The sequence below is a fragment of the Athene cunicularia genome (genome assembly GCF_003259725.1).
Source record: "Athene cunicularia isolate RWA chromosome 1 unlocalized genomic scaffold, athCun1 chr1_part1, whole genome shotgun sequence".
Lineage (NCBI taxonomy): Eukaryota > Metazoa > Chordata > Aves > Strigiformes > Strigidae > Athene > Athene cunicularia.
The window spans coordinates 71,098,229-71,124,255 of record NW_020799091.1 but is presented as its reverse complement, the minus strand read 5'-3'; the positions used below and the strand labels follow the sequence as shown (position 1 = coordinate 71,124,255).

General features: G+C 38.0%; 1 protein-coding gene across 3 annotated transcripts in view; it reads left to right on the top strand.

Annotated features, from left to right (window-relative positions):
- Positions 1-26,027, top strand: part of OCA2 (OCA2 melanosomal transmembrane protein) — a 227,963-nt gene that overhangs the window by 80,819 nt on the left and 121,117 nt on the right. For all 3 annotated transcript variants that reach the window (XM_026859053.1, XM_026859036.1, XM_026859045.1), the window contains exons 7-12: positions 2,985-3,142; positions 4,770-4,852; positions 5,198-5,351; positions 23,106-23,177; positions 24,056-24,121; positions 25,161-25,217. In XM_026859053.1, the coding sequence (XP_026714854.1) occupies positions 2,985-3,142; positions 4,770-4,852; positions 5,198-5,351; positions 23,106-23,177; positions 24,056-24,121; positions 25,161-25,217 (590 nt within the window). The remainder of the gene's footprint in view (positions 1-2,984; positions 3,143-4,769; positions 4,853-5,197; positions 5,352-23,105; positions 23,178-24,055; positions 24,122-25,160; positions 25,218-26,027) is intronic.

The following is a 26,027-nucleotide window of genomic DNA, read 5'->3' as shown; positions in this document are numbered from 1 at the left end:
GTCTAAAGTGAAGCAATGAATTCCATCTTAAAAGAACCCTCTTTTCACTGATTTGAAGGGAGTAAGCAACTCAGATGCAGTTGTCTACAAAAGCTACAATAAAGTGACATGAGGTGACTCACATACTCTTCCATACCTTCTAGGAGCAGCTAGTCAGAAACCCAAGCTCAGAAAAAAACACTCTTGGTTTAGCTCTGAGCAGTGGACCCAATAGGGTGCCAGATGTAAATACAGACAGCCCCTGTGTAATGGTGCATAAAGCATATGCAAACCCAAATCCCTTGACAAGATAATTCACAGCAGTAATATAATTTCAAGAATGGAACTACATACAAATGAGGTATCTTAGCTAAAGTGAAATAAAAAATAACAGCTCTTGCTGTAAATCTTGTCAGGGAAATTTTTTCCTTTAAAAGCATACACTGGAGGTCACATGATAAAAAAGTTCAGAAAATACAAAATGTCCCAGCATGGTTAAGCTGCAGAATAAAAGAAGATATTAGAAGTTTAAAGATAGTTTTCCCAAAAAGTTAGTCACGCCTGAATGATTAAACTATAGAGGAAATCACACTCTGGCAATTTAAGGGAAATATAAAACCAAGTTAAACAACAAAAATATTGTGAAGAGCTGCTTGATAAAAAAAAAAATAAATCACATTTTGATTCATGTAAGTGTGGCTGAAGTTTCTTCCTGGTTTGTTCTGAATCCACCTTTCATAAAGACTGTGATCTGCTCCAGTCTAACAATGAAATTATGAGAGAGTCTCTAAATATTGTTTGGAGAAAGATAACTCTGATGGGATTTCAGACCTTCAGTGCAGACTGGTGAATGATATTCAGTTCCACTTGCAATCAAAGGGGAACCTGTTTTGCTAGGGCTCTTTCTGCTGGTTTTGTAAATGCACAGGAAAGAGTAGAAAAACATTCATCTTTATAGGAAAAGAAGGAAGGAAGCACTCTTCTTGAAAATAAGGTTTAATTTTTTTTTCCCCCCCTTTAATTTTAGGCACCCTTTATAATAGCTCCTGAATGTGTCATCTAGGTAATTACAGGATTTATTTTAACAGTATTGCTTAAAAGGAAGCTGCCATAATTATATGCACCTGAAACTTTTCAAGATGTAAATTACTGGCTACACTCCTAATAAAAGGCAGACTGTCAAGCAGTGTCCCAAATCATTGGGATAATGACTTCAGGTCAGCAGGCCTGTTAGAAAGTATAATTAATGTCTCTAGTTAAAAGTATAGCTATAGTTCCAGGTGAGACTAATATTATGTATTAATTAGGACACAGAAAACCTGTGATGCCAAATCACACTTAAAACCTTCAGAACCAGAAGAGAACTGTTGTAATTTGTACTGATGCTTGCTAAGGGCTATGTGTGTAAATTCTCCTGATTGGAGTTGGTCTTCTGATTTGTTGCATCTGAGGTTACTTTTTTATCCTTTCCTGTGTGATTCCTTTAAGCAAATAGATGCTTGAGAGGTTCATTCTTAATGAATGGCATGTGAGTGACACTGATTGCTCTGCTAAGCAGGGTGACATTTGTATTACTTTGCAATGCATGGGCTGCTCACCTGTCACTAGATCTGCTGTCTTTTCTGGGTTAGTGTGAGAGACATCTCTTTCTTAATTTAGTTCTCCTGCTGGGAATGTGGACAGATGTAACAGCTCTTTTAAAGATGAAGGATCCCTGCATAATGTCACAAAGCTTTCCCCATTAGAGACTGGTCTACTATGGATGGCCTTACTGGGAAGGATGGAATAGCACTGCCCTGAGTCCCCTCTAACCATACTGTGGTTTTTCTTCTGTTAAAAATCTCTGAGTTCTGTGGACAACAAAATGTCTTTCTGAGAGAATCCTTCTAGTAGGTATATGTTCTTGTATGTGTTTTTTGCAACAGAGTCACTCTTTGTTATATGCTCAATTAAATGTCAAATGCTTAAACCCTTAAGGCACTCAAGCCTGTGATTAAGGTGCATGATTTCAACAGAGCATATATGTGTAAAATAAAGTCTCTTCTTTTCCTTTCTTAGGTTTTTTTGTTTGTTTGTTTTGGTTTTTTTTTGTTGTTGTTGGAGATGCCTTAGCTTTCTATCTGATCACAGATAGGAGCAAAACAATTACAATAATGCTCTGCTATTGTAACAAATGGACTGTGAAAGTTCAGTCTTTCTTTCTTCCCCAAATACACAGGGATGCTTCTTTCTCAACCATGCCAGAAGTGGACTATCACAATACTAAGTTTAAATAGTCCCACATGTATTTGGACTAATAGACTCGGATTTCAATGGATTTGTGGATCATGGTTGGCTGATTTCTCAATTACATTAGACTAGTTTGTCCACACCTCATACTAGATATCCAAGAGAGTGAGAAAGAAAAAGTAGATAATGGAGCTGGAGGAGAAAGAGTCTGTGAGTACCCAACTGAGAGGAGTTTGAAAATAGGTCTTTCAGATGTTTGAAAAATTGTGAGTAAAATTTTGACCAAAAAGCAAATCCTCTGTCATGATTAGGACCTTGATTCTGGTTTAGTTTTTCCCGTAGTTGGAGCTTTCACAGCGTTTTCCACAGTACTGATTCTGTGATGTTTAAAATGCTGAGCTAATGATGCAGCCTTTCATCTAGGACAAGCACTTAAAAAGCCTTACTTATCTGTCTCTCTGTGTATTTCTGTATGTTATTTTGGAGCTTTGGTAGATCTACAGTGTCAGCTGAAAGCACTGGTGTTCTCAGAAGTCACTAGGGAAGGTCAGATGTAGTTCTGAATCCGTAACTGCTGTTCCCTTAGGAAATGTGGCCAAAACAGTGATACTTGGTGAGGAAGTAGACATCTGTTTTGTTCTTTTCATAGTTTCTTAAGAATTTTAGCTGAAGAATGTTTTTAATAAGTCAACTAATCTGTATTTTTTTTTCCTGGAATTTGTACAGCCTATGCTCATTTCTACTGGAAATTTACACCTTAACAACTTTATTAATAGCTATGAATCTGACCGATTTCCATGATTCTGCTCTGTTGAAGTTGGACATAGGAGGCCCATTTGTAGCAGATGTAGTTGATCAACAAGCAGAGGACTACATTTTAGTACAAATCAGCCAGACTGAAGATGCTGGATCAAGGAGGAGACGCCAGCAGCAGGTGATGGTCTTTAAATTTTCTTTTACTTTCAATGAGATGTGTTTTATCACTTATCTTTCATCATCATTGTGTGGATTAAATGGTCATGCTTCTCCCTGCTGTGAAGTGTGTCAACATCAGCATTAGAAACTCAATCCAATAAGAGGAAAGTTACATTTTCTTTTGTCTTTTTAAGACTTCCTTTAGCTGCCTATAATAAAATTTTGTGAAATTTATGTCCCTTGACTGACACTTAGCATGGAAGTTTTTGTGTTTAAACTGGGCAATGTTTCAAAAGTTGTCTTAGAAAGAAGAAACAAGTGCAAAGTGCCTTTTTGCACTTGCTGAAATACATTTTCACATTTTGCTGCAAATTATTTTCTCTAACGTGTCACACTTGTTGGTTTTATTTCTCTTAAGGCTTTCTTATTTTTGATGTTTGTAACAAGTTCCTGCTGCTCTCTCCCAGAGAACTCAGTGAGGGAAGATCTTTTACAGCCTGTCATTCTATATCACTGCAAAATAAAAATAAGCTTCATCATTTAATAAATAGCATTGACATACAAACAACTGCCTCTCATTCTGTATATGTGACAGGATGGTCTGCCTCTACCAGTGACAGCACAGCTGAACAATGCCATCATTATTTCTGCTTATACTTAATCTCACAGTCTAAGGCAAAATATTAGTCCCACTACCTCAGCATGGCAAAAACCACCATAATGGCAATTACTCTCTTAAACCACCCACCCCTGTGATGAGGAGGCTACTGTAACTTGTGCTGCCAGCATTGATCCCCAAGTAGCCTTTGTGCTGCTGGGGGGCAGCCAGCACACGGTTGGAGCAGCCCACCTCTGCTGGCACACCAGCCATGGTCCCAACACGAGTAGGTAGCCAAATTAACCTTCCCTGCATGCATGCTCCTCAGGCATTTCTCTGTGTCAGATGTTCCAAGCTGGCTGATTAAGCTGTTGTTTTTCTACACTTTGTAGCATACAGAGTCAGCACAGGCTTAGGATTTAGGCTTCAATTAACCAAATTTGAAGTTTTCAAAAGTTCCTCTAATTTAAAAAAGAGAGAATATATGTATATACATTTAAAGAGTATATTTGCCTAAACTTGCATGAATATCAGTGTGTAGTAATGGGCAAAGTTTCAGAAAGTGTCTTCTAAACAGTTTATATTTCTTTTTGCTCAGATCAGCAAACAGGAATTTTGTTTACTGAAATTCTACCATGTCCCCTTCATAATATCTAGGGGTATGAAGCTGCCTCTGGACCTTTCATGGTCTGTACCTTATATATGTTTTCTTCCCAGACAATCTTTGGGAGTGAACCATATTGTTGTCTCTTGAGCCTAATTGCCCTAGATGTTCCTTATAGTCAATGCAAAGTGTGATTTGGCATCCCTGCTCTGGACCACCTCCTGGTGATTGAGTGAAGGAATGAGGATGAGTTTGCTCCAACCTGAATGCCTGTAACATACCTAATCAGGTGAAGTTAATTTAGGCTGGTGTGTGTTATGCCCTGTCCACAAAAAATTGTCCTAAATGTACAGAAGAGAGAAAAAAGAGGAACAAAACCCTAGATCAGAGACATATCACTTTCACTGATTTTTATTAATATTGCCAAACGTGATTCTCTTGCAGGTGGTCTACAACTGGTCTCTACCTTTAAGTTCAAGAAGAAATCATCAAATCATCACAACTAGAACCTTTCAGATACCAAACAGGTTGGCTAAGAGACTGAGAAATGTTCCATTGGAATAGTAGTGGACACAGTCTTGACTATGACAGAATAGATAAAGTTTTTAAACTAATCTATCACTGCCTGTTTCAGAGGGCTGGGAAAGGATGACTTGTTGCTTTTTAAATGATTTACAAGGCTGGTTTGTACTTGAGTTAATTTTGAAAGAATGCTATTTTGAGGGACAGAGTGAAAAAGTTTGAAAAGTTGCTTGCAATTGTAAAGGTATAACACATAAAAATATATTGATAGATAATATAAAATTAATGTTTAAATAAAAGTAATGACATTATATTCCAGAAATAAGCAAACCTTCTCTTTCTTTCACCAGAGGCACCATCTTCATAAACATTCAAGCTTTCCTACAAGAGCCTGGAAGTGTTCCTCTCTCCATGAAGCATCAGTACCTTCATGCAAATATAGAGGCACAAGTAACAATTGCGTCCATCATCTTAGTAGGTGTCTACGTGCTGATCATACTGGAAGTAAGCCAGTTTTGAAATTTGATTTTCTTTTCCCCCTATACTGTAAATGGGAGCACAAGGAAGGGTTTCGTTCTTGAGCTTTAATACAGTTTTAAAACTTATGTATGAATCCTTGCTGTACTGTGAATGTTGCTTATGGCATGAATAAGATACATGCAAGGAAATTGTTCTGAATTGTGACTGATTTTGGCAAGTTATATTAATGTTACAGTGATCTTGTGTATTTTTTTATTAGGACCTATTAGTGTTTTAATATTTTAACAGCATTATAGTTTGGCTGTGAGAGTGAAAATAAGTCTGGGTTATAAAAAGTGTGGAAAATTGTTTTTAAGTTAATTATTTTTCCAGATAAGGTAAAAGAGAAAAAACTACTCCCAAGTCCTTCTCTTCAGGGCTGCTCCCAATCCACTCATCACACAACCTGTATTTGTGCATGGGATTGCCTCAACCTGTTGCAGGACCTTGCACCTGGCCTTGTTGAACTTTATGAGGTTTGCATGGGCCCACATCTCAAGCCAGTCAAGGTCCCTCTGGATGGCACATCCCTTCCCTCCAGTGTGTCAACCACATCACACAGCTTGGTGTCATCAGCAAACCTGCTGGGGGTGCACTCAACCCCACTGTTCATGTCTCCAACAAAGGTGTTAAACAACACTGGTCCCAGTACTGACTCCTGAGGAACGGCCACTTGTCACTGCTCTCCACTTGGACACTGAGCCAATGATGACAACTCTTTGAGTGTGACCATCCAGCCAATTCCTTACCCACCCAGTGGGTCAAATTGATCCATTTGTCAAATCCACATCTGTCCAATTTAGAGACGAGGATGTCATGTGGGACAGTGTCAGATGCTTTGCACAAGTCCAAGTAGATGACATTGGTTGATCTTCCCTTATCCACCAACTCTGTAACTCCATCATAGAAGGCCACAAAGTTTGTCAGGTATGATTTGCCTGTAGTGAAGCCGTGCTGGCTGTAACCAATCACCTCCTTATTTTCCATGTGCCCTAACATAGTTTCCAGGAGGATCCGTTCCATGACCTTGCTGGGAACAGAAGTGAGACTGATTGGCCTGTAATTCCCCGGGTCTTCCTTTCTTCTATTTTTAAAAATGGTTGTGTGTTTTTTTTTTTTTTTTTTTTTTTTTTTTTTTTTTTCCCTTTTTCAGTCAATGGTAACTTTACAGGCTGCCACAACTTCTCAAATATGAGGGATAGTGGCTTAGCCACTTCATCTGCCACTTCCCTCAGGACTCTCATCAGGTCCCATGGACTTGTATACCTTCAGGTTCTTTAGGTTCTTCAGGTGGTCTCAAACCTGATCTTCTCTTACAGTGGGTAGTTCTTCATTCTCCCAGTCCCCAACTTTTGCCTTGTGTGTCTTGGGCAGTGTGGCTGGAGCACTTGCCAGTGAGACTGAGGAAAAAAAGTCATTGAATACATCAGCCTTCTCCTTATCCCTTGTAACCAGGTCTCCTGTTTCCTTCTAGAGAGGGTCCACATTTTCCCTAGCTTTCCTTTTTTCACCAACATAGAATCTTTTCTTGTTGCCCTTGACATCCTTGACCAGATTTAATTCTATCAGGGCTCTGGCCTTCCTAAACTGATCTGTCTGCTTGGACAAATTCTCTGTATTCATCCCAGGCTATCTGTCCTTGCTTCCACCCTCTGTAGGCTTCCTCTTTGGGTCTGAGCTTATCCAGGAGTTCCTTGTTCCTCGATGCAGGCCTCCTGGTGTTTTTACCTGACTTCCTCATAATCATAGATACTTATAAGTAGATAGATGCTTATACTTAAACGTTTTTGAATTTTAAAATGTGGAAAGTCACCTATTGCATCATGGTGTTAGCTGTTTTCTCCATAACATCTGTAGGAATGACAAATGCTACAATCAGAGTAAGTTTTAAACTATAAATATATAAAACAAAACTTGACTGGTTCCCTCATGGATCTCTTGCAAGAGATCGATGTTAATGTTGTTAGAATATGTAATAGTGGCTTACCTTATATTCACTATTTATAACTTTAGTGCCTGAAGTCCTGCTTTCTCAACACATTGCACTCTCTATTCCATTAGCAGTTATCACTATTAAAGAAATCAATTGCTGTTGCTGCAGGAACAATCTCTCATGAATTTTAATTTTCAGTGTTGTTGTTCACCATCTTTTATCTGTCTTTATAAGTATTTTATTCATTATCGTTGGCAACTTCAGACAGTGTGGACACCCAAAGAAGTTTCAGAGCTATATTTTCACATATTTTCTTATAACAATGAAGAAAGAGGAAGCTCGTCTGTTTCTTTTTATCTGTTACAACTCACAAGAACAACCCAAAGGTGTGCCTCTTGCTCCTCCTGCACAGACCTCTTCTCCAAACATGAATCCTGTGCCCACAAAATCCTGAACCTCATCTTTTAATCCTTCCTCCCCCTTCTCCCCTTGTTTTTTGTTACCTTAGTCACCAGGGAGTGTGCAGAACAGACTGCAAGAGCTTCTACCTCCTGCAGACAAATGATGGGAAAAGCTGATGAAATGAGAGGTTCCAGTTGGAAAATGAAGTGCATTTACTGTAATTTGTCATCTCAAAATTTGCACAACTGTGTGAAGACACAGAGTAAATTCTGCTTTGGGCAGTTTTTACTGAGCCTCTATGTGGGCATGGAATTACTAGGTCAATATATGCCAAGTACTAGCCCTTGCTGGTGGAGAAGTCTTCCTGTGTCGGGATGTGCTGTTCTTCAGAAAACATGTTAAGCTGTCGAACTTTGTTTCTTCAGACATTTATTTTAAGTGTTGTTTCTTTTGAAACTGATTATGTGTTATGTATCCATAAAATACAAATATGTTTCTGGAAAAAGTAGATGCCTCTCTTTTCTCTTTGATTTCTAGTGATAACTTTTTGGATGCTTACCACAGAATATTTTCTTATTTCATGATCCTACTCTGCACCTTGAAGTTTTGGTATGTTGCTTTGAACTCTCTTTAGATGGACATCTTTTAGATACATTTTCTGTTTGAAATATTTTTTTCTTTTTTTTCCCCCATGTAATTGTCCTTTCTTTCAGTAACTAGACATTCATTCACTTGAAATTGATTTTTCTCCAAATATTGATCAGTTCCCTCTTTGCATCTTAGTCTTCTGCTCCCCTCCGTTTTCCCAGAGGACACAGGAGAAAAAAAATCTGCTTCTTGTGGCATTTTTGAATTAATCTAATCTGTACTATTTTCTAGACTTGTGGAAAACAATGAAATATTTAATTTTGTTCTTAGAAACATACCCTGCACAGGAAAATAAAACATGTTAAAAAGACAAAAAAAAAAAGTGTGTCAGCTTTACCTTTGTTGATCTCAGCCCTACCATATGACCCTTCAGGATTACTGAGGAGCATAGGTAAGATGGTCTATAAGTATGTTTTCATGTTGGCTGACAGGGACATCTGGTGTAAAGTGCTGATGTACAGAGTTCTATGCTGATGTTGCTATACTAAATTAGTTCATAATGTATTTCAGGATAGGCTCTTTCTAGTTTTCATCCTCAAAATGTGTAGCCTCTTTTGACCGAGAGCTTGAAAAAAAATTCAAACATAAAAATCTTGGAAAATTGTATTTTTACACTTTTCTGATGCAAACTTCTTTGTTCTTTCAGCTAAGAGTGTGTTTTTCTTTTGCCTTCTTTGACTTGCATTCTTTCTCCAGCAAAGCCTTTTACTGTGCATATAACTGAAGTGGCTATTTACAACCCATTCACTCAGGTTCAATAAGCAAGAATGTATGGTTGATTCTGATGGTACAGCATAGTCAAGGAAAAGTAGTGTAGATAAAATCTCATTGTTTCCTCTTTGCAATACAGTAAGATTTATTTGATTTGTCCCCTTTTGCCTGTATTTGTATACACAGAGAATGGCATAATACACTGGTTACCCTGAAAAGAAATCTATCTAACTACATCTTAGAATATTTGTTAATATTATAAACTTCTATTGGTATTTATAAAAGTTTCTTGAGTTGATAAAGCTCTTAATAATTATTAACTGCAGCTATGTTGGAACTGCATTAGTGAGAAAGATGTAAGGAGGAATGTTAAAAATTTATTATTAAAAGACAGAGCTAATTAATTTGAATTAATTATTGTGTGCAGTTGTCCACTGTTTTCCTTTAATTCTATATTTGTTTTGTGTTGTGAGTTAAAATGGAGGGTTAGCTGTTTATGATACTTAAATGAGCCATCAGAAACAAAAATTAATGGCCTTTTTAAAGCTATTTTACAAAACATTTTTTTAATCAGGAGAAAAGGCAGAGTAATATTCATTTTATTAAATTTAAAAAGAAGATATACCAGTAGCACATCAAATGGCAGAAAAGTGATACCAAGTATCAGAAATTCTGTCAAAGTCTCCATAGGGCTTGTTTTATCACAGGACATATCATCTAGTTTCATATCCTGTCTTGTAGGTAGCCCTAAGAAAGATCTTGCCAGGATCTTTCAAATGATATTTTAAAGATCTGACATCTTGAATAACATTTACATTTCTGTATTTCTCCTTAAAATACAAATACTTTAAAGTGCAAAATCTCACCTTAAAAGCTCTAGCTTCTTACTAACATGAAGTATGGGCTTATAATCACAATTTATATTACTTTAATGGAAATGGAGAGTGTCACTTTTTTTTCCATATTACTTTTCTATTATTAACTAGCTTAAATTATGAATAAACATCCCCTAAGCTTAATTCGTTTAACTCAAAGCAGAGTGATTTTTAATAACATCTAACCAGCAGAAATTAGCTGGCAGAGAGCAAAACTTTGACGTAGTTCAGTCTGACCATTTTTCTGGTTTTGTGGACTGGTTTAACCAGTATTTCCTTGCAGAAAGCATGAATGAAATGAAATAAGATGTTTGTTATTATTGTTGTCTATGCTCACAGAGTCTAGTTTTTGCTTAATTCCAGTAATGAGGTTATTTATTTGCACATGGAAAATTATGCTTCAGAAAGGGAATAAGAAAACAGAAGAAATATTCACTGGTACATGAAACATAATACTAAGTGATTGTAATAGGTTAATCTTAAGGGAGAATTTTCCTAATGAGAAGTCACAGAAACTAGTGATCAGCTTACTCAGCATGGTTTCCCACTTCCCATCCATTGTCATATTGATCTGTCTTTAAATATAGGCAAAGAAGAATGTGGATTAGAGTGCTCCTACCTCCCCATATATCCTACCAAAAGATTGGTAGCAATGGGACAGAAGAAAGTTCATAGCCTTTATTGGAAAAGATGGTGTAGAAAAGAAAATTGTAGCCTGGCTTTTGTGGGAGAGAGTATATTCCTGCTGCTTTCATTTGTGCTGGGGTGGAATAATAGTGAAGAGGAGTTAAAACATTGCTGTAGGAGTTGGCAGAAAATTAGGGTCAGATTACCAGAACAAACCATCTATCCTCCAGTGAAGAGTCCAAGCTATAACTCACTGGGCAATGATAAAAGTTTGCTCTCATCTACCCTCCTTTCAGGGTGGGAGGGAGCAAAACTGCCCAAGATCAGGGCAGAGCAGGAAAGCCAGTGCCCCATGGTGTGCTGGTCAGCTTCCAGCAGGGCAAGGATGCTCTCCTGCACACTTTTCCCCCTTGAGAGAGTACTGGTCCTAACTAGGGGAGAGAGAAAGCTGCCTTGATATTGTCTTGATTATCCGCAGGGTTTTACGGTGAGGTAGAAATGGAACCAAGAGGTAGGGCCTGGAGAGCAAACTTCCCAGACTGAGGCAGAAATCATTAATGTTGTGACTCTGGGGGTTGAACACAACCTGAAACTAGTGTAATGAAACCTAAACCATAAAATCCAGTAGAAAAACTTAGTTTGAAGAAAAATCTAGGTCCTTCTGGAGCAGGCTAGTGTCCTGGCTCAGCTAGGATAGGGTTAAGTCAGCCGGGTTATTCGACACCATGCTGAGGTCAGGTCCAGGTGCCAAAACGGGGAACAGTTTGTGTGTGGCTTTTGTCCCTGATGGTACCTGCGATAGTACTGCTGTATCCTTGTGGTATATCTCTCTATATCTCTTGTCCTGTTTACTGTCATTACTGCTTATTGTTGTTGTTCAGTTTATTATTTCTTACACTGTTGTATTAAATTTTTCCTCATCCAAACCCCAGGGTTTGTGCCTCACTCCCTGCCCTGTCTGGTCCGAGGGTGAGGGAGGGACAACGGCAGCATGGTCTCAGGTCCTGGCAGGGCCTAAATCACCACAGCTAGCTGTGTCCTTCCTGGGCAGCATGTGGTTGTGGGTCTGGTTTGGAGTCCCCATAGCCCAAACCACCATTTCCCTTCAAAACTCTACTCTTTTTTCCTATTTTTTTTTTCCCAAACTGAAAATGTGCAATATAATGAGGGTGGTCATGCGATGCCCATGAATAATGCTTTTAGGACATAAACTCAGGGGGCGCATTAAGAATATTATCAAGGCATGTTGAGCAGATGGAGACAGCAAAGCCTGTTGTGAAAGGTGCTGGAGGACTGGATTGAGCAAAGAGATACAGACATGGGGCAGATCCATCTGTCCTGGCCTCCAGGGTAAAATATTCACCAAACCGTTCTCCCAGAGAGAAAAGCCTGGGACTGAGCTAGCAATTAAGCAATATGAACTATCAAGGTTTATGGTCATTCCCTGCCTTTCTCTGATTTAGGAGGAGGGTGTGACATCTGTCCATTTTGAGAGGTTCAAAAGTGAATTTAAAACAGCTGTGCAGGAGCATTACAAGTTACTCCTTATGAGGAGCATTGGATCAGTACCCCTGAGGTGCTTGGATTTCTACTGCTTGGGTAGAAGAGAGCCCCTGCCACCAGCAAGGAGGCTCCAACAGGACAGAGCCAGCAACAGTGAGATAAACTACAGTAACTTTTACCTGCTGTAACTGCAACAAAGGAATTGTAAAGGAAGCAGAGTGCTCTAAGACAAGGACAGAATAAGTTTAAATTCAAACAAAGATACAGTATAACAGCAAGGAAATTCTCAGCTGGATCACAGCTTGATATAACAACAATTTTGTATTATTAATCCAATATGAATATTGATTTTACACCAACTATTGCCTGTGTAATTGTTAGATCTATCTTGGTAGAAGTCTGGCTCTGCTCTGAATATGTGTGCTTTAAGGAAAAATATCTTCTTTTGGGTGCTATGATACTTCTGTAGTATGTAAATTTGCCTTAATTAAGAACTTAATAGGAAAAAATTGCCACTGGATGGTGCTGCTTGCTATTCTAAGGACTCAATAGGATTGTCTGCTTTAAAAGATGCTGCCACCCAGGCTTCACTTTTTGCAGAATATTTTTTTAAATAATGAGATTCATATTTTCAACACTAAGTGTAAAAAATAATTTCCAAATGTCCACTTTATATTAAAACTAATTCTGAAGTGTATTTTGTCCAATCTGTGAAAGACTGTCAAGCACAAATGTGTTGCCCTGCCTTGCATTCTCTGTATGTTTTGGGTTGTTTTTTTTCCTTTCTGTTTGAGACATTCAGTAGAACATTATATTAGCTTAACTGAATGCTGCTGTTCAGCTTCTGCCCTGCCTATGGCAACCAGAGGGGTAGAAAGCCATGTAGTCTTAAACTTTTCCAAGGTGTTAGAACATATATGCTTCTAACAGACACAAATAGGGATGAGAACCAGTCAGCTTCTTTTGGGTCCTCAAAGGATGTCTTCTGTCAGCACAAGCAAGGGCAAAAGTGAATGAACAAACATGAGAGAGTGTAGGCTTGGAGGAAGTTGCGATGACATGATCTAAAAGAGGAAATAAAATCCTGAGAAGAAAACTGGAGTGAGAAAAAGAGGAAAGACTCTCCAGAGGAACTGCTGTCTAGATCTGAAAGCTCCCTGTAAAGGTAACGCAAGTGCTGCAGTTCGCTGTACTGTTGCTCATAGTGTATGGCTTTAATTCTGTATGTCTGTATTACCCTGATAATAAGGCTGACAAAGATTCACATAGTGAAGTAAAATAGTTTGCCCCTCACTTTCGTGATTTGTTCCATGTAACTTCTTTACTAGAAATTCATAATCTCATTAGTCTTGAGGATGCTGAGATAACTGGGGAAAAACAGATGGTGTCATCTTCAGTTTCAGAAAATGTTCTGAAACTTCAAACATAATGATGGTCTTGCAGTTCTCACAACCAATGCTTTTTAGGACACAAAAACAAGGGGGTGCGTTGGAAATACTACCAAGGCATGTGGAGTGAATGGAGGCAGCAAAGCTTGCTGAGATAGGTGCTGGAGGACTGAACTGACCCTTGTAAAAGGGTCTTGCAAGACTGAAAGCTTGTTGCTGGATCAGCCTGTAGATATACAACAGCTTTGGTCATGTCACAGTAATGGTCTGATTTATCATCTTCTAGGTAGCAACATTAGTCCTTTACTGGCTCATGACCAGATCTCCTTTAGTCACATAGCGTATGTTTTTAGTGGCTTAAATATTCCAGGAGTGAGGTGTCTTGGCACATAAAAATGTTCACCATCCTGTCTTTCCACAGGGCTCTGCTTTCTATTAATCTGACTTGACTCAAGGCCCTGATTTACAGAACATCAGCTCATTCATCTCTGTGTGCCTCTGTTCAATTTCACATTAAGACAATCCCCCTAAATTCATAGCAAATAAAAAGACTCACTTTAAAAATTTGATTCTGAGGAGCTCTGAAATTATCACATTACTGGATATTCCCCTTCTGGTGTTTCCTGGAGGTTTATAAACATAATCTGCTTACATCAGAGCCATCCTAACAGGTAGCAGCTGGAAAACATCCACCTGTAGCTGTAGTGACACAGATATGGCAGACTCCTCTTTTTTGTATGAATCCTATAGAAATATTTATGATGTATGATGCTATATATTCTTATCCCTAGTTCACATTAGCAATATTCTGAGGTGGGAGGTTATTTCAAAACCAGACTCAAGTTAGAAGTCAAGCAATCATTTTGACCCTCATCATATAGGAATAAACCCTCTTCTGGATCCTCTGGCCAACATCTGAACAAATGCTGTTTCCCTCCTTTCTTCCTGACTCTACACTTTTTTCTCAAGCTTTGCTTTTCTCCCACGTTTCCAAGTCTTGTTCATCACTGCTTGCTATTTGCAGAGGAAACTGGGTAGGCTAAAACTTCATGCTGATATGGAACATTGAATTAACTGGTTAAAGTAGCCCTTGAATGCTGCAAGGATAAACATATCCTTACTGTATGAGATGAACAAGACTATTGGAACCCTTATATTTTCATGCCTTGGAAACTTGGAGAAATGAATTAATCAGATAATTTATTCACAGAAAATAATTTGATCTCCTTAAGTCTCTCTCTCCAACTATGCTTTGTGTTTTACATATAGAAAGAATTGATGTTAGCTGGTGAAACTTAATGTAGTTAACTTAATCATAGAATTTCTGGGCTATCTTTCCTAGAGAAAAGTACCAAGATATCCCTGCCTTGTGTTTCTTGGCCTCTTCAGTCAACATACCATAGGAATAAAAGTGAATTTACACAGGCTTGTCTTGGATACCATGTAGCATCATCTTCTATTTAAGATAATCATCTTGTGTAGTATCATCTTCTATTTTGAAACACTGAATTAGAAAGTGGCAAATTGGTGCCTTCTATGCATTTCCGTAAGGCAGGGTTGTTTATACCATGACTTTCTCCACTGATGTTGACAAGTAGTTTGGCACACTATCTGAATAAAAAAGGATGTTATAACCAAATGTCATAGATGGGGTTGTGTAGATGTTCTTCAGGAATAAAGAGTTTGCTATAGAACCTCATGATTCTATTTAAGAATCCCAAGTCTTTTAGGGTTAGGAATTTATCTGTAGCTTATTGAATGTGTATGGAATATTATTTTCACAGTTACAGGGATAAGATATTTACTGTGCAATTAATAAGAATGCATGTTAGTACTAAAATACACAGCTAAAGTTTCCAAGTCGATAGACCTCTCCAGTATGTGCTCTTAACTGATCTTGGGCATATATTTCATGCATATGGTAGGACTATTATATTGAATCACTGAATTCTTGTAAAAATGAGTAAGCTGTTTGTCCAGTTGGTTTTTTTTGTTGTTGTTTTTTTTGGTTTTGTTTTGTTTTGTTTTGTTTGTTAGCTTGTTTGTTTCCAGCAAGGCATACTTATGTACAGTGATGCAGTTTTAATGTATTTTGACTTACAAAAATAAGATTAATAATAAGATTTTATAAAAATTTAGCCTAGTATAAAGTCTTATTTTATGATTCACATGTCTGCATGTATAGAATACATATAGATAGCGTCCTTATTTGCAGACAAAGATATAAATAGCTGTTCCTGCTATCGCTGATTTTTTTGATGCTTGGAGTCACTTTGGGAATCTTGATATATATCATCTTCCAGCAGCTGTATACTACATGCTTCTCACAAGAGCTGCTTTAGTCCATCCATGAATACTGCATCAGTATTTTCTAAACTGTCAACCATCTCCCTTTTGCTTCCTTAAAATCCCTACAGAATTTATTTGCTATTACTTAACTAAGTAATTCTAAGGCAATTAATTTTCTGTTAGCATTAATTTTCCACTAGCTGTTGAGAGACATCCCCTGTAAGGGGAAGACTGCTGTGTGGCTGAAGAAGCTGCAGAACTGCTTCTGCAGAGCTTGTGTAGGGAGCAAACTGAGGGGAGGAGGGTGAGGAGGTAAGGCTTTAGCTGCCACCACCAGATGATGGGGAGGTATGTTGCTATGCCTTTGCTGACTGTTTTGGTTAGACTCTTTTTGATATAGGTGAGCATGAAGAATATCAGGTAAATATGCCTGGCTCCACTGACCTTCCTTTTCTGCTACTCTAATCTCATCTGTACCTGACTATATCATGTATTTCTAGTCTGTTGGTTTACATTCTGTCCAAATTATGCAGTTTGCCAGTATTAAAGCAAATTTTCATGAATTAAGAATTTGATGCCATTCAGCTTTGAAGTGGATCTACTGCATGACAGAGTTCAAAGTATTGCAAGGCTTTTTTTGACTCTTGTGTTTTCTAACATAAGCCTAAAATTTCAGTTATGTTGATTGACAGAGGTAGGAAAAATTACCTAAATTAGTAAGCTAAATTATCTTTTTTTTTTTTTTTTAATTTTCCTGCAAATTTCAGTTTTGATTTCAGCTTCTGATGTCAGTTTCAGGCTTCGGCATTAATTTTCCAAACCATAAGTGAATCAAATACCTGTAATATGAAAGACTGAATTTTTGTCTGTATCCTGCTAAAACAGCTGGAATAGTCCAAGGCAAAGCAGACCACCAAAATTTATAAAGTATGTGACAGAAAATGATATGATAATTTCTATCAAGGAATCTGATTGAGGAATATGTTTCCAGAGGCAGTCAGGCTAATACTATCTTGATTATCTTTAGGAAAACACACTCTTTTTCTTTGAAAAAACCCTCTTCTACTGCTGAGGATATCTACTTTTAACCCAGTAAACCCTTATTAAAACATAAAAAGGAATAGATATAAAATGTAAAGGCAGAGAAAAAGCTATCCCAGAGCAAAGTTTACTCCCTTTCTCTCCCTACTTGTCCCCTGAGAATAAAGAACTGATCTAGAGAATTTATAAAGTCTAAGAGGGATTTGGCTGTTGATTTTATAGGGAAGGTCTCAGCTACTCTGGAGGTAGGTGGAAAATGCATAAACTCATATATGGCTATAGGGTTGGGAATAACCACCTCCTGTTGAAATGCAGCAATGCTGCCACTCTATAAAATGAAAATGAATTTCTGAGTAAAATAAGCCGTTTAATGCAACAGGCTTTACTGGAGAAAAAAATGGATAAGAAATTAATTCAGGCTGCATTTGAAGCTTTAAAGTCACTGACAGTCATCTTTCAATTGTCATTTATCACTTATAAAGAAGGACTTGTGGTAATAACATTAGTATGATGTATCATTTATCAAATATCTTCAGAAGCACATTTTAGAAATATGCATGCTCTGGATTTCAGCTGGGAAATGTATGCTCTGAAATAGCACACAGGTCACCATTCAGTTGGCTTCTAAATAGTTTCCTTTTACCTCCTGGAGCACTGTACAAGATAAAGAGTTTGGAGTTTTGATTCATTTTTATAATGATGCTGTTGCAGTCTACCAAAAGATTTTCTGAACTCTGTGCAAACATTCCAAAGCACTTTCAGATAGATAAAGAAATTTAAACCTGGAGAAGGTCTAGGTTGTCCAAATCCAGTTTGCATTATAGCTCTGGAAATGTGTATTTTTAATTAATATCAAGCACAAAGACTTGTGGCATAAATGATTTATGTTGCTTTCATTTCTTACCTTATAATTAACTCATGAATTAAGAGTATGGAAATGATCATACAGAACCAGCATTCAGCACGTAGTGTTTATCACACAGCAGGCAATCATGACACAAACTTTCTGCAGATAATTGTGAAATGAGATTGCTATAGAAGTTTTTCCAAATCTTTGTCCATTCCTAATTCACCCTATAGCATGACCCTATGATGTTGCCATCATCACACCTACACTGTTAATGTTAATTTTAAGGGACTCCATTGTTGCAGCTTTGGGTATTTTTGTTACTTACATAAAATTCTGTAAATATCCGTTCCCTTTTTTGAAATCTCTTCAGCTCTCAGCCTAGTGATATCCTGTATCAGTGAGCTCTGTGACTGAGTTGTGCATTGTAAAGAGTGAAGTCTGGGCTGCATTGTTTTCGGTAGCAGTTTGTATTGAGATAACTGTCCCTTTGTAAAAGTCAAGCACCATCCTTTGCTGTTTCATTAAGTCAGCACTGCTAGGCATTCTTCAGACAAAAATAAATATGATGCTGGTGGTGAAGATGCCCCTTCTGCAAAGAGATTATAAGGTTTGCAGTTAGGTTGGAAGGTGGGGATCTCTACCATGAAACTGATAGACTAAAAGCTTTGTATCTTCCTTGTCTGTTCTGCCTTTTATATATAAATGGCCATTGCTTGTTTTTTTAAGAAACTTTTCCAAAAAACAAGGCAAGGAACTTTTATAATAAGTGCCTTTTACAGAGTGTGCTAAAACTGACTGAATCATTGAAGTGTGGGGATCCAATTGTGGGATGGAAGAAAAAATAATGAGAAGAAAATAAGAAGTCACTTTGACATGTGGCTTTGACAGAATGAGAAGGGCCAAAGAAGATGGGAGCATGTGAGCAGGTATTTATGTGCAAGAGAATGGAAAGAGAAATGCAGATAAGAGGCAAGTTGGAGAGAGAATAAAAGATGAGACAGAAGATCTGTTAGATTGTTCAGGATGGAAAGAATTTTAGTGATGTTTTTTGTCAAAGGAATGAATACTGTGTTGCTGAACGGTGGTCCAGACAAGAGTTTATCAGGTCTGGGAGATGGATTTTGAAAAAGAGAGTTGAAACAGAGAGGAAAATATAGGTACCGTAATAAGATCCACAAGAGATATTGACTACTTATTACACTGAGTCTTGCACCTGAGTTTGGTCACCCTTGCTACTGAAATAACTTTTGGCCCTTTGTTTCATTCTGTTTCTGTTCCTACATGGTAAAATGAAAAGTCTACCCCATCAGATGGATGCAACCAACCTAAATTTGTGGACTTAGAAGCAATTCCTATTTGAAGGAGAAACATTATGAATCACGTTTTTTTCAGTGTAACTGTGTTCTCTTACTAGAGAATTGCACAAAAGTATGCACTTTCTCAAGCATGAGAAGGATCAGATGAATATAGATGATTTCTCACTTAAACTTTCAAAATGTCTTTAGATTCAGAAGTCCACCAAATCTCTCAGCTTTCCTGGAGTTAAATCTCTGTGTTAGTTTATTTCTGAGATATTTCAGTTCTGTACCTGAGCTTTTGTTTATGGATACACTCTGAGATTCATCCTGAAATGATGCTCATCCTCCAGCCAGGCTTCAAAAGGGTTTGAATCACAGAATCACAGAACCATTCAGGTTGGAAAAGACCCTTGGGATGATCGAGTCCAACCATCAGCCCTACTCTACAAAGTTCTCCCCTTACACCATATCCCCCAACATCTCATCTAAATGACCCTTACACACATCTAGGGATGGTGACTCCACCACCTCCCTGGGCAACCTGTTCCACTGTCTGACCACTCTTTCTGTGAAAAATTATTTTCCTAATATCCAGTCTGAACATCCCCTGTTGCAGTTTAAAGCCGTTCCCTCTGGTTCTATCGCTAATCACCTGAGAGAAGAGACCAGCACCAACCTCTCTACAATGTCCTTTCAGGTAGCTGTAGAGTGATGAGGTCTCCCCTCAGCCGTCTCCTCCTCAAACTGAACAGTCCCAGCTCCTTCAATCTCTCCTCATAGGATCTGTTCTCCAGGCCCTTTACCAGCTTCGTTGCCCTCCTCTGCACTCACTCCAGCTCCTCGATCTCTCTCTCATATTGAGGTGCCCAAAGCTGGACACAATACTCCAGGTGTGGCCTCACCAGTGCAGAGTACAGGGGACTATCACCTCCCAACTTCTGCTGCTCACACTATTTCTCATACAGGCCAGGATGCCGTTGGCTTTCTTGGCCACCTGGGCACACTGCTGGCTCATGTTCAGCTGCTTGTCAATTAGAACCCCCAGATCCTTCTCTTCCAGACAGCTCTCCAGCCACACCTCCCCAGGCCTGTAGCCATGCATGGGGGTTGTTGTGGCCCAAGTGCAGGACCTGCACTTGTTGAAGCTCATCCCGTTATTGTTGGCCCACTGATCCAATCTCTCCAAGTCTCTCTGTAGAGCCTCCCTATCTTCATACAGATCAACACTCCTGCTTAACTTGGTGTCATCTGTGAACTTACTGATGATACACTCTATGTCCTTATCAAGATCATCCATAAAGATGTTGAATAGAAATGGTCCCAACACCGAGCCCTGAGGAACACCACTTGTGACCGGCCATGAGCTGAATTTAGTTCCACTGACCACCACTCTCTGGGACTGTCCATCCAGCCAGTGCTTGACCCAGCAGACCGTTCACTCATCTAGGCCATGAGTAGCCAGTTTTTCTATCAGAATACTATGGGGAACTGTGTCAGATGCTTTTCAAAAATCCAGGTAGACAATATCCACAGCTTTTCCCTTGTCCAATAGTTGGGTCATCTTGTCATAGAAGAACTGTACTATTTTCCAAAAGAATAATAATGGAATTTTACCTAATATAATGCCCTCCCAATGTGTGTTAGATGGAACTGTCTTTCAAAATTCCTGAATTTCTGCATTTGTAAACTTTTAAAAATGCCTTTACAAATATATTATTTGTTTGGGATTTTCTTTATATGAAAAGAAAATTAAAGAGTAATCAGTTCTTTCCTAAACCTCCCCAAATGTCAACTTCTGAATATTTTCATGTCTCAGAGTTTACAGAAGTGTGCTCTCTAGGCTATACTTTACTGTATAACTTCCACTTGATAGTTTGCTGGAATGAAGAGTTGTACATATGACAAGTTTTTTGTAACAGAGCTTTTCACCGGAATAGTCTTTGTTCCTTCTGCAGGATATATTTCTGTATATCCTTCTTGAAAAATCACCAGGTTGAAGGAACTGACAGATGACTCCATTTTTACATCATTTTTCCCCCCTTTCTACAGAAATTAAAGCAAATTTCACCCACAGGAGACAGCAAACTCCTGGAAACTGAAAATGCATTCAGCCCAATGTATGCAATTAAGTATACAATGGTGACAGCAAAAATGCTTATGTAAAAAAAATATCTAAAGGAAATAAAATCTCAGAAAAGCCATGATATCTTTCTGAGAACTGAAAAAGAGCTATTTAACATAGGTGGTTATTAGATGAGGAGAAAGCCTCTAATCTGAGGACAGCTGAGGGTTCCCCAGTAGTTTACCCTTGAACTTTGCCCTGGTAAGAAGCTGATCTCCTTCCCTGAATGACATTTCTGCTTCGTGTCTTTTACTGGAGAGACTGTAAGGTCTAATTGCTGTACCCTGTCATCAGCCACAAAGAAGTATCAAATGTTATTGAATGCTCCCCACCTTTGCAGAACCAGAAGGGCCATACGTAGGTGTTCATATCAATTCTCTGAAACTGGAAATCAAAGATGAAACAATGACTTATCACACACATTTCTATGGGAGCTGGTGGTTTTGTGGTGTTCTGTGGGACCTAATTAGTAATTAGTGCTATGTACTTTTAGACACAAAAATCTTGGCCTGATCTCCAGCTTTGTCACTATGAATAGGTTATTCTCCAGTGTATTTTGAAGAAAAACAGAGGAGGAGGAGACAGATTTTTCTATTGACTCCTAAATGGTTCATCTATGTATTTATTTTTCTAGTAATTTGGTAAATTGCTTAGTTATTTACCATTAAAATTAAAAAAATGTGTTCAAGGAGAAAAACCAAAATCAAGTATTTCATTTTTTCTTTACAAGCAGATGGTAGGGCCTTGAGATGTCCACATCCTATTGTTTCTTATCAGCAAAATATTTCTTATTAAATTAGCAACAAAAGAAATATTTCTAGACTGCCTTATTTCTTTCTCAGGAATAATTCTGCTTTGTGTCTGAATAATATTTAAACACATTAATAATAAGTGTTGTTAATTTGATTCAGTCTTTTGTGGTGTGATTTCCATTAATTATGTTCTTTCTTTAACTGAATTATTTTATACAATCTGTGATCTTCCAGACACAGTGTATTAAATAATTAAAAAATGAGCTCTTGGAGGAAAAAGCACATTTTCAGGGCATGGTTGCTTTTATATTTTCTCCTTCAGGATTTTAAGCGCAATTTATTCATTAGATATATCGACATGGACAGGTGTCCAAATACTGTAGCAATTGTTGCAGTATTAAATGAATGTCTGTGTTGTGATCAGAGGTTTGACTGCTATTTTCAGATGCATTGCTCATATGCTAGAGAAACATTAGAGATGGAGGAGAACTGTTCAAGGCTGGGTTTGTCTCTACTCTGGTGAAAGCAGCTTTTGAGTAACTGAGGAGACTGCAGAAAAGGTGTCCAGCAGATTTTAGCTGAAGTATATGTCTTTCTGGAAGCCAAAACACTTTGTAGAGAAAATGCTTATATAAAAAGCACACTTTATGAAGGTAGAAAACTCTGTGTGTGAGAGACAGAAGGCTGGGGCACAGGGTTGACAGATCTATCTGTGCCCCAGACCACTAATTGAACCTGGAAACTCGAAATCCATTATATCTGTGTGTGTTGTAGGATGCATCTGCCCCAGTTCTGAGCTATTTTCATAGGAATTGCTTCGTAGACATTGGAGATGAGCAAGCACCTATAAAGTATGAGGTGGATCAGTTCCTGGGCACACATCTTTCCCATGGGCTGTGAAGGGAAGCCATCAGGACTAGGCTTTTTGCTCCTTAAGTTAGGGAAGATAAATTGCTTATAAATTGCTTTCCTTCTTGTGTCACCCACTGACAAACAGAAGCAACTGGTGGTGAAGTCCCTTCTCTGCTTTGAGATCAGAGCTGAGACTTCCTAGCAGGGTTTTGCACAGGCATTTTTTTTTTTTTTTTTTTTTTTTTAAATAACATGCTATAGTGAGGCAAGGTAATCAGCTGTTCTCTGGGCAGGTGTTTTTGATGGGGAGGTGGTGTGGAATAAGGAAAGAAACCCAAACAAACAAAGAAAAGAATAAACTACCGTAATTTTTAATATTTCCCCTCCTCCTTTTTAATAGTAAGAAAATGTTTAGAGGAGTCTGATCAATTCTTACCCTTTGTTGCAGATTGTTCACAGGACCCTTGCAGCGATGCTGGGCTCTTTGGCAGCTTTAGCCACCTTAGCTATTGTTGGGGAGGTAAGTTACCAAACTATAAGTGCTCACTTTATTTCTGGGTATGATATAAATTTCCATGATTGCCATGTTGTGACTGGGGACATGACAGAGCAGTGTTTTTTAAGAGAGAGAGATGGTAGGGCAGATATTGGGATGGAGAAATGTTTTGGGGAAAACAACTCAGCCTAAGGTATAGACAAGAAGAGTAGAAAAAAGTCAGTTGATTCTGTTTTGTTCTGATTTGCAGGAGGCTGAGTACAACTATTCTCAGCTTAATTCAGAGTTATTTTAACACTGTTATTTTTAATAATGTTAGGTTACCAAGCAGACCTAAATGGAAATACTTAAGCTACCCTGAATAATTGCACCTCATGCTTACACCTTCCAATTCTTTTGTTCTGCTCCCCCCCTTACTCTTAGTTGGTATTTAGTGAAACCTCTGACTGATTTTCTCAAGTTTTCTTGTAACTGGTCACCACAACATTGTTATGTTCCCTTAAATTCCCTCCAGGTATTTCACAGATGAAGTGGTATGCTCTTGTTGTCTTACCAAACAGGAAACTGGGGTGTACAATATAATTCAGTTATCTTTTGTTTCTGTAGTGTTACTTAAGGACCAACTAGATAAACCCAATAACGTAATGTAGACTTTTGATAATGACCCACTTAGGATACCAGTTGTATTTTGAATTAGTAATAATAATAGTAGTAGTAGTAATAATAACCACAGCAATAATGGTAATAATAGAGTCCTTTTTGTGTACTTTGTAGGAACACTTAATAATTTCCATCATAGCTCATTTAAATGGTTCATCAATTAAGCGGAGTTTATATTGCATAGGTAATCACAAGTTAGGTGTTTCATGGAATTCACTGGTAATTGTATTTTTTGATTGCAGAGGCCAAGTATGGTTGAAGTGGTGGAGTGGATTGATTATGAGACACTGGCACTGCTGTTTGGAATGGTAACTAAAATATATCTTTTGCTCTAAATGTGCTGAAATAATCACATTCAATATAGAATTTTTGGGGTTCTTTTTAACATTTTGTTAATTCTACTTTACCCAACATGTTATGATGAAAATTTGGGCCTTGAAGGGTTTATCAAAAAAGAGGATGATCAGACCTCTGAAGGAGCCTTTTGAAAATGTTGATCCTTTTCTATTTAAAAAAAAAAATCTGTAAAATCATGTTGATAATATACTAGACTAACCTTGAAGTCTATAAACCTGTTTAAGTGCCAAGTATTATCACTCTTGTTTAACTTGTTAATTTTGTTTACTCAAAGCCATCCTCAAACATACTCTGCTGGAAAAATATTTTTCTTTGTCTTAGTCAGTGCTATGTTTGGAGCCAAAATAAGCAAACCAGAAATGGAGGAGAAATATCTGATTATTTTATAATCATATATTATTTTAATCACTTTGCCTATAGCTATTTATGGTAAAAAGAGTTGTCCAAGTGCCATTAAACTCTAACACAAATTATACAATATACAGAGACAAAATTGCAATTATTTGTTGCCATTCGGAATTTTTCATATTTCCTGACACTGCTCCCTGCCACAGAAAAGAAAGCAAACAAAATCTGTTGGGTGCAAAGATGGAAGGACAGGAGACCTCCCAGAAATGTGGGAAAATGCAAATTATTCTTGGAGCTGCCATCTTCTGCTCTCCGTAGAGCATTACTGCAGAAAGAAAACACACTGACTGATTAATAACATATGGGAGATACATTGAGTACTTAATGTATGGTGCCCACTTAATCACTACAAATAAAATTCAACCAGACTAGTACGACATTTACAGACTGTTTATGTTGAGAACTAAATTTCACTATATGACATATTAACAAAAGATATCTGGCATCTGTAGTGGATGTCCTAATATGAAGGTGATCATATTCTCAAAGCTGTGTCAGATAAGGACTTTTCTCAGGATCACAAACTACATCACTTTGTTTTTTGTGTAATAATTCAGTTGCAATTTCTTCATCTTTTGGTAGATGGTTTTGGTGGCCATATTTTCAGAGACTGGATTCTTTGACTACTGTGCAGTAAAGGTAGGCTTCTTTTGGTACTCTTAATTATTACTGAATTAACCAGGTTAGTATTTAAGATCTATTACACCAAGCACTATCTTTGAAGAACCTTTCTTAGGCCAGTGTATACTTATCACATTAACAATGACAGTGGTCAACTTGTAATTTTGAAAAATCTCTTAGGAATAAAAGGAAGGCCTTAAGGCAATTCTGTTTCTACAGGAGAAAGGTAAAGGCCCCCAGTAGGGTACATAAGCATATGAACAATATAAAGCTGAGTTATTCCACTGACCTCGTCAGGACTGCAGTTCCACTGTATCTGAAATCTGTATTTATGCCTGGCAGTGGGAGAGAGAAAATATGGGAACTATCATTAGATTTACAATCCCACATGAAAAATTGCCACAGACCTTTTCACAGTAGCAGAATCAAAGATTACATGAAAAGGGTAATTCTGATGGATTGGTTTTAAAGCAAGTATTAGTCATGGTGAGGGACTCCTTCACCTGCTGAAAAGCTTAGTTTTCTTGAGAAGGGTGGAAAGAAAACAAAAGTGACAAGAAGAATTGCTTTGAACACAGAACCCCTAAACAAAACATGGGTGGACACAACCCTTGCCTATGTAGATGCCCAGACTGTGTAGCCTTGGCAGTGCTGCCCTGAGGATGTGGAAGGTGTCCCAGTGTGTGGAGGGGGTGGGAGGTCTGAGCCACATTAGTATACCCAGGCATCCAGGCAGAAGATGGGGGGCTCAGCCTTGCTCCTGCCACATACCCCCTTTATGTCTGGCAGCAGAGCATAGTGTCTCTTCAGACTTGTTTCTTCCTCTGC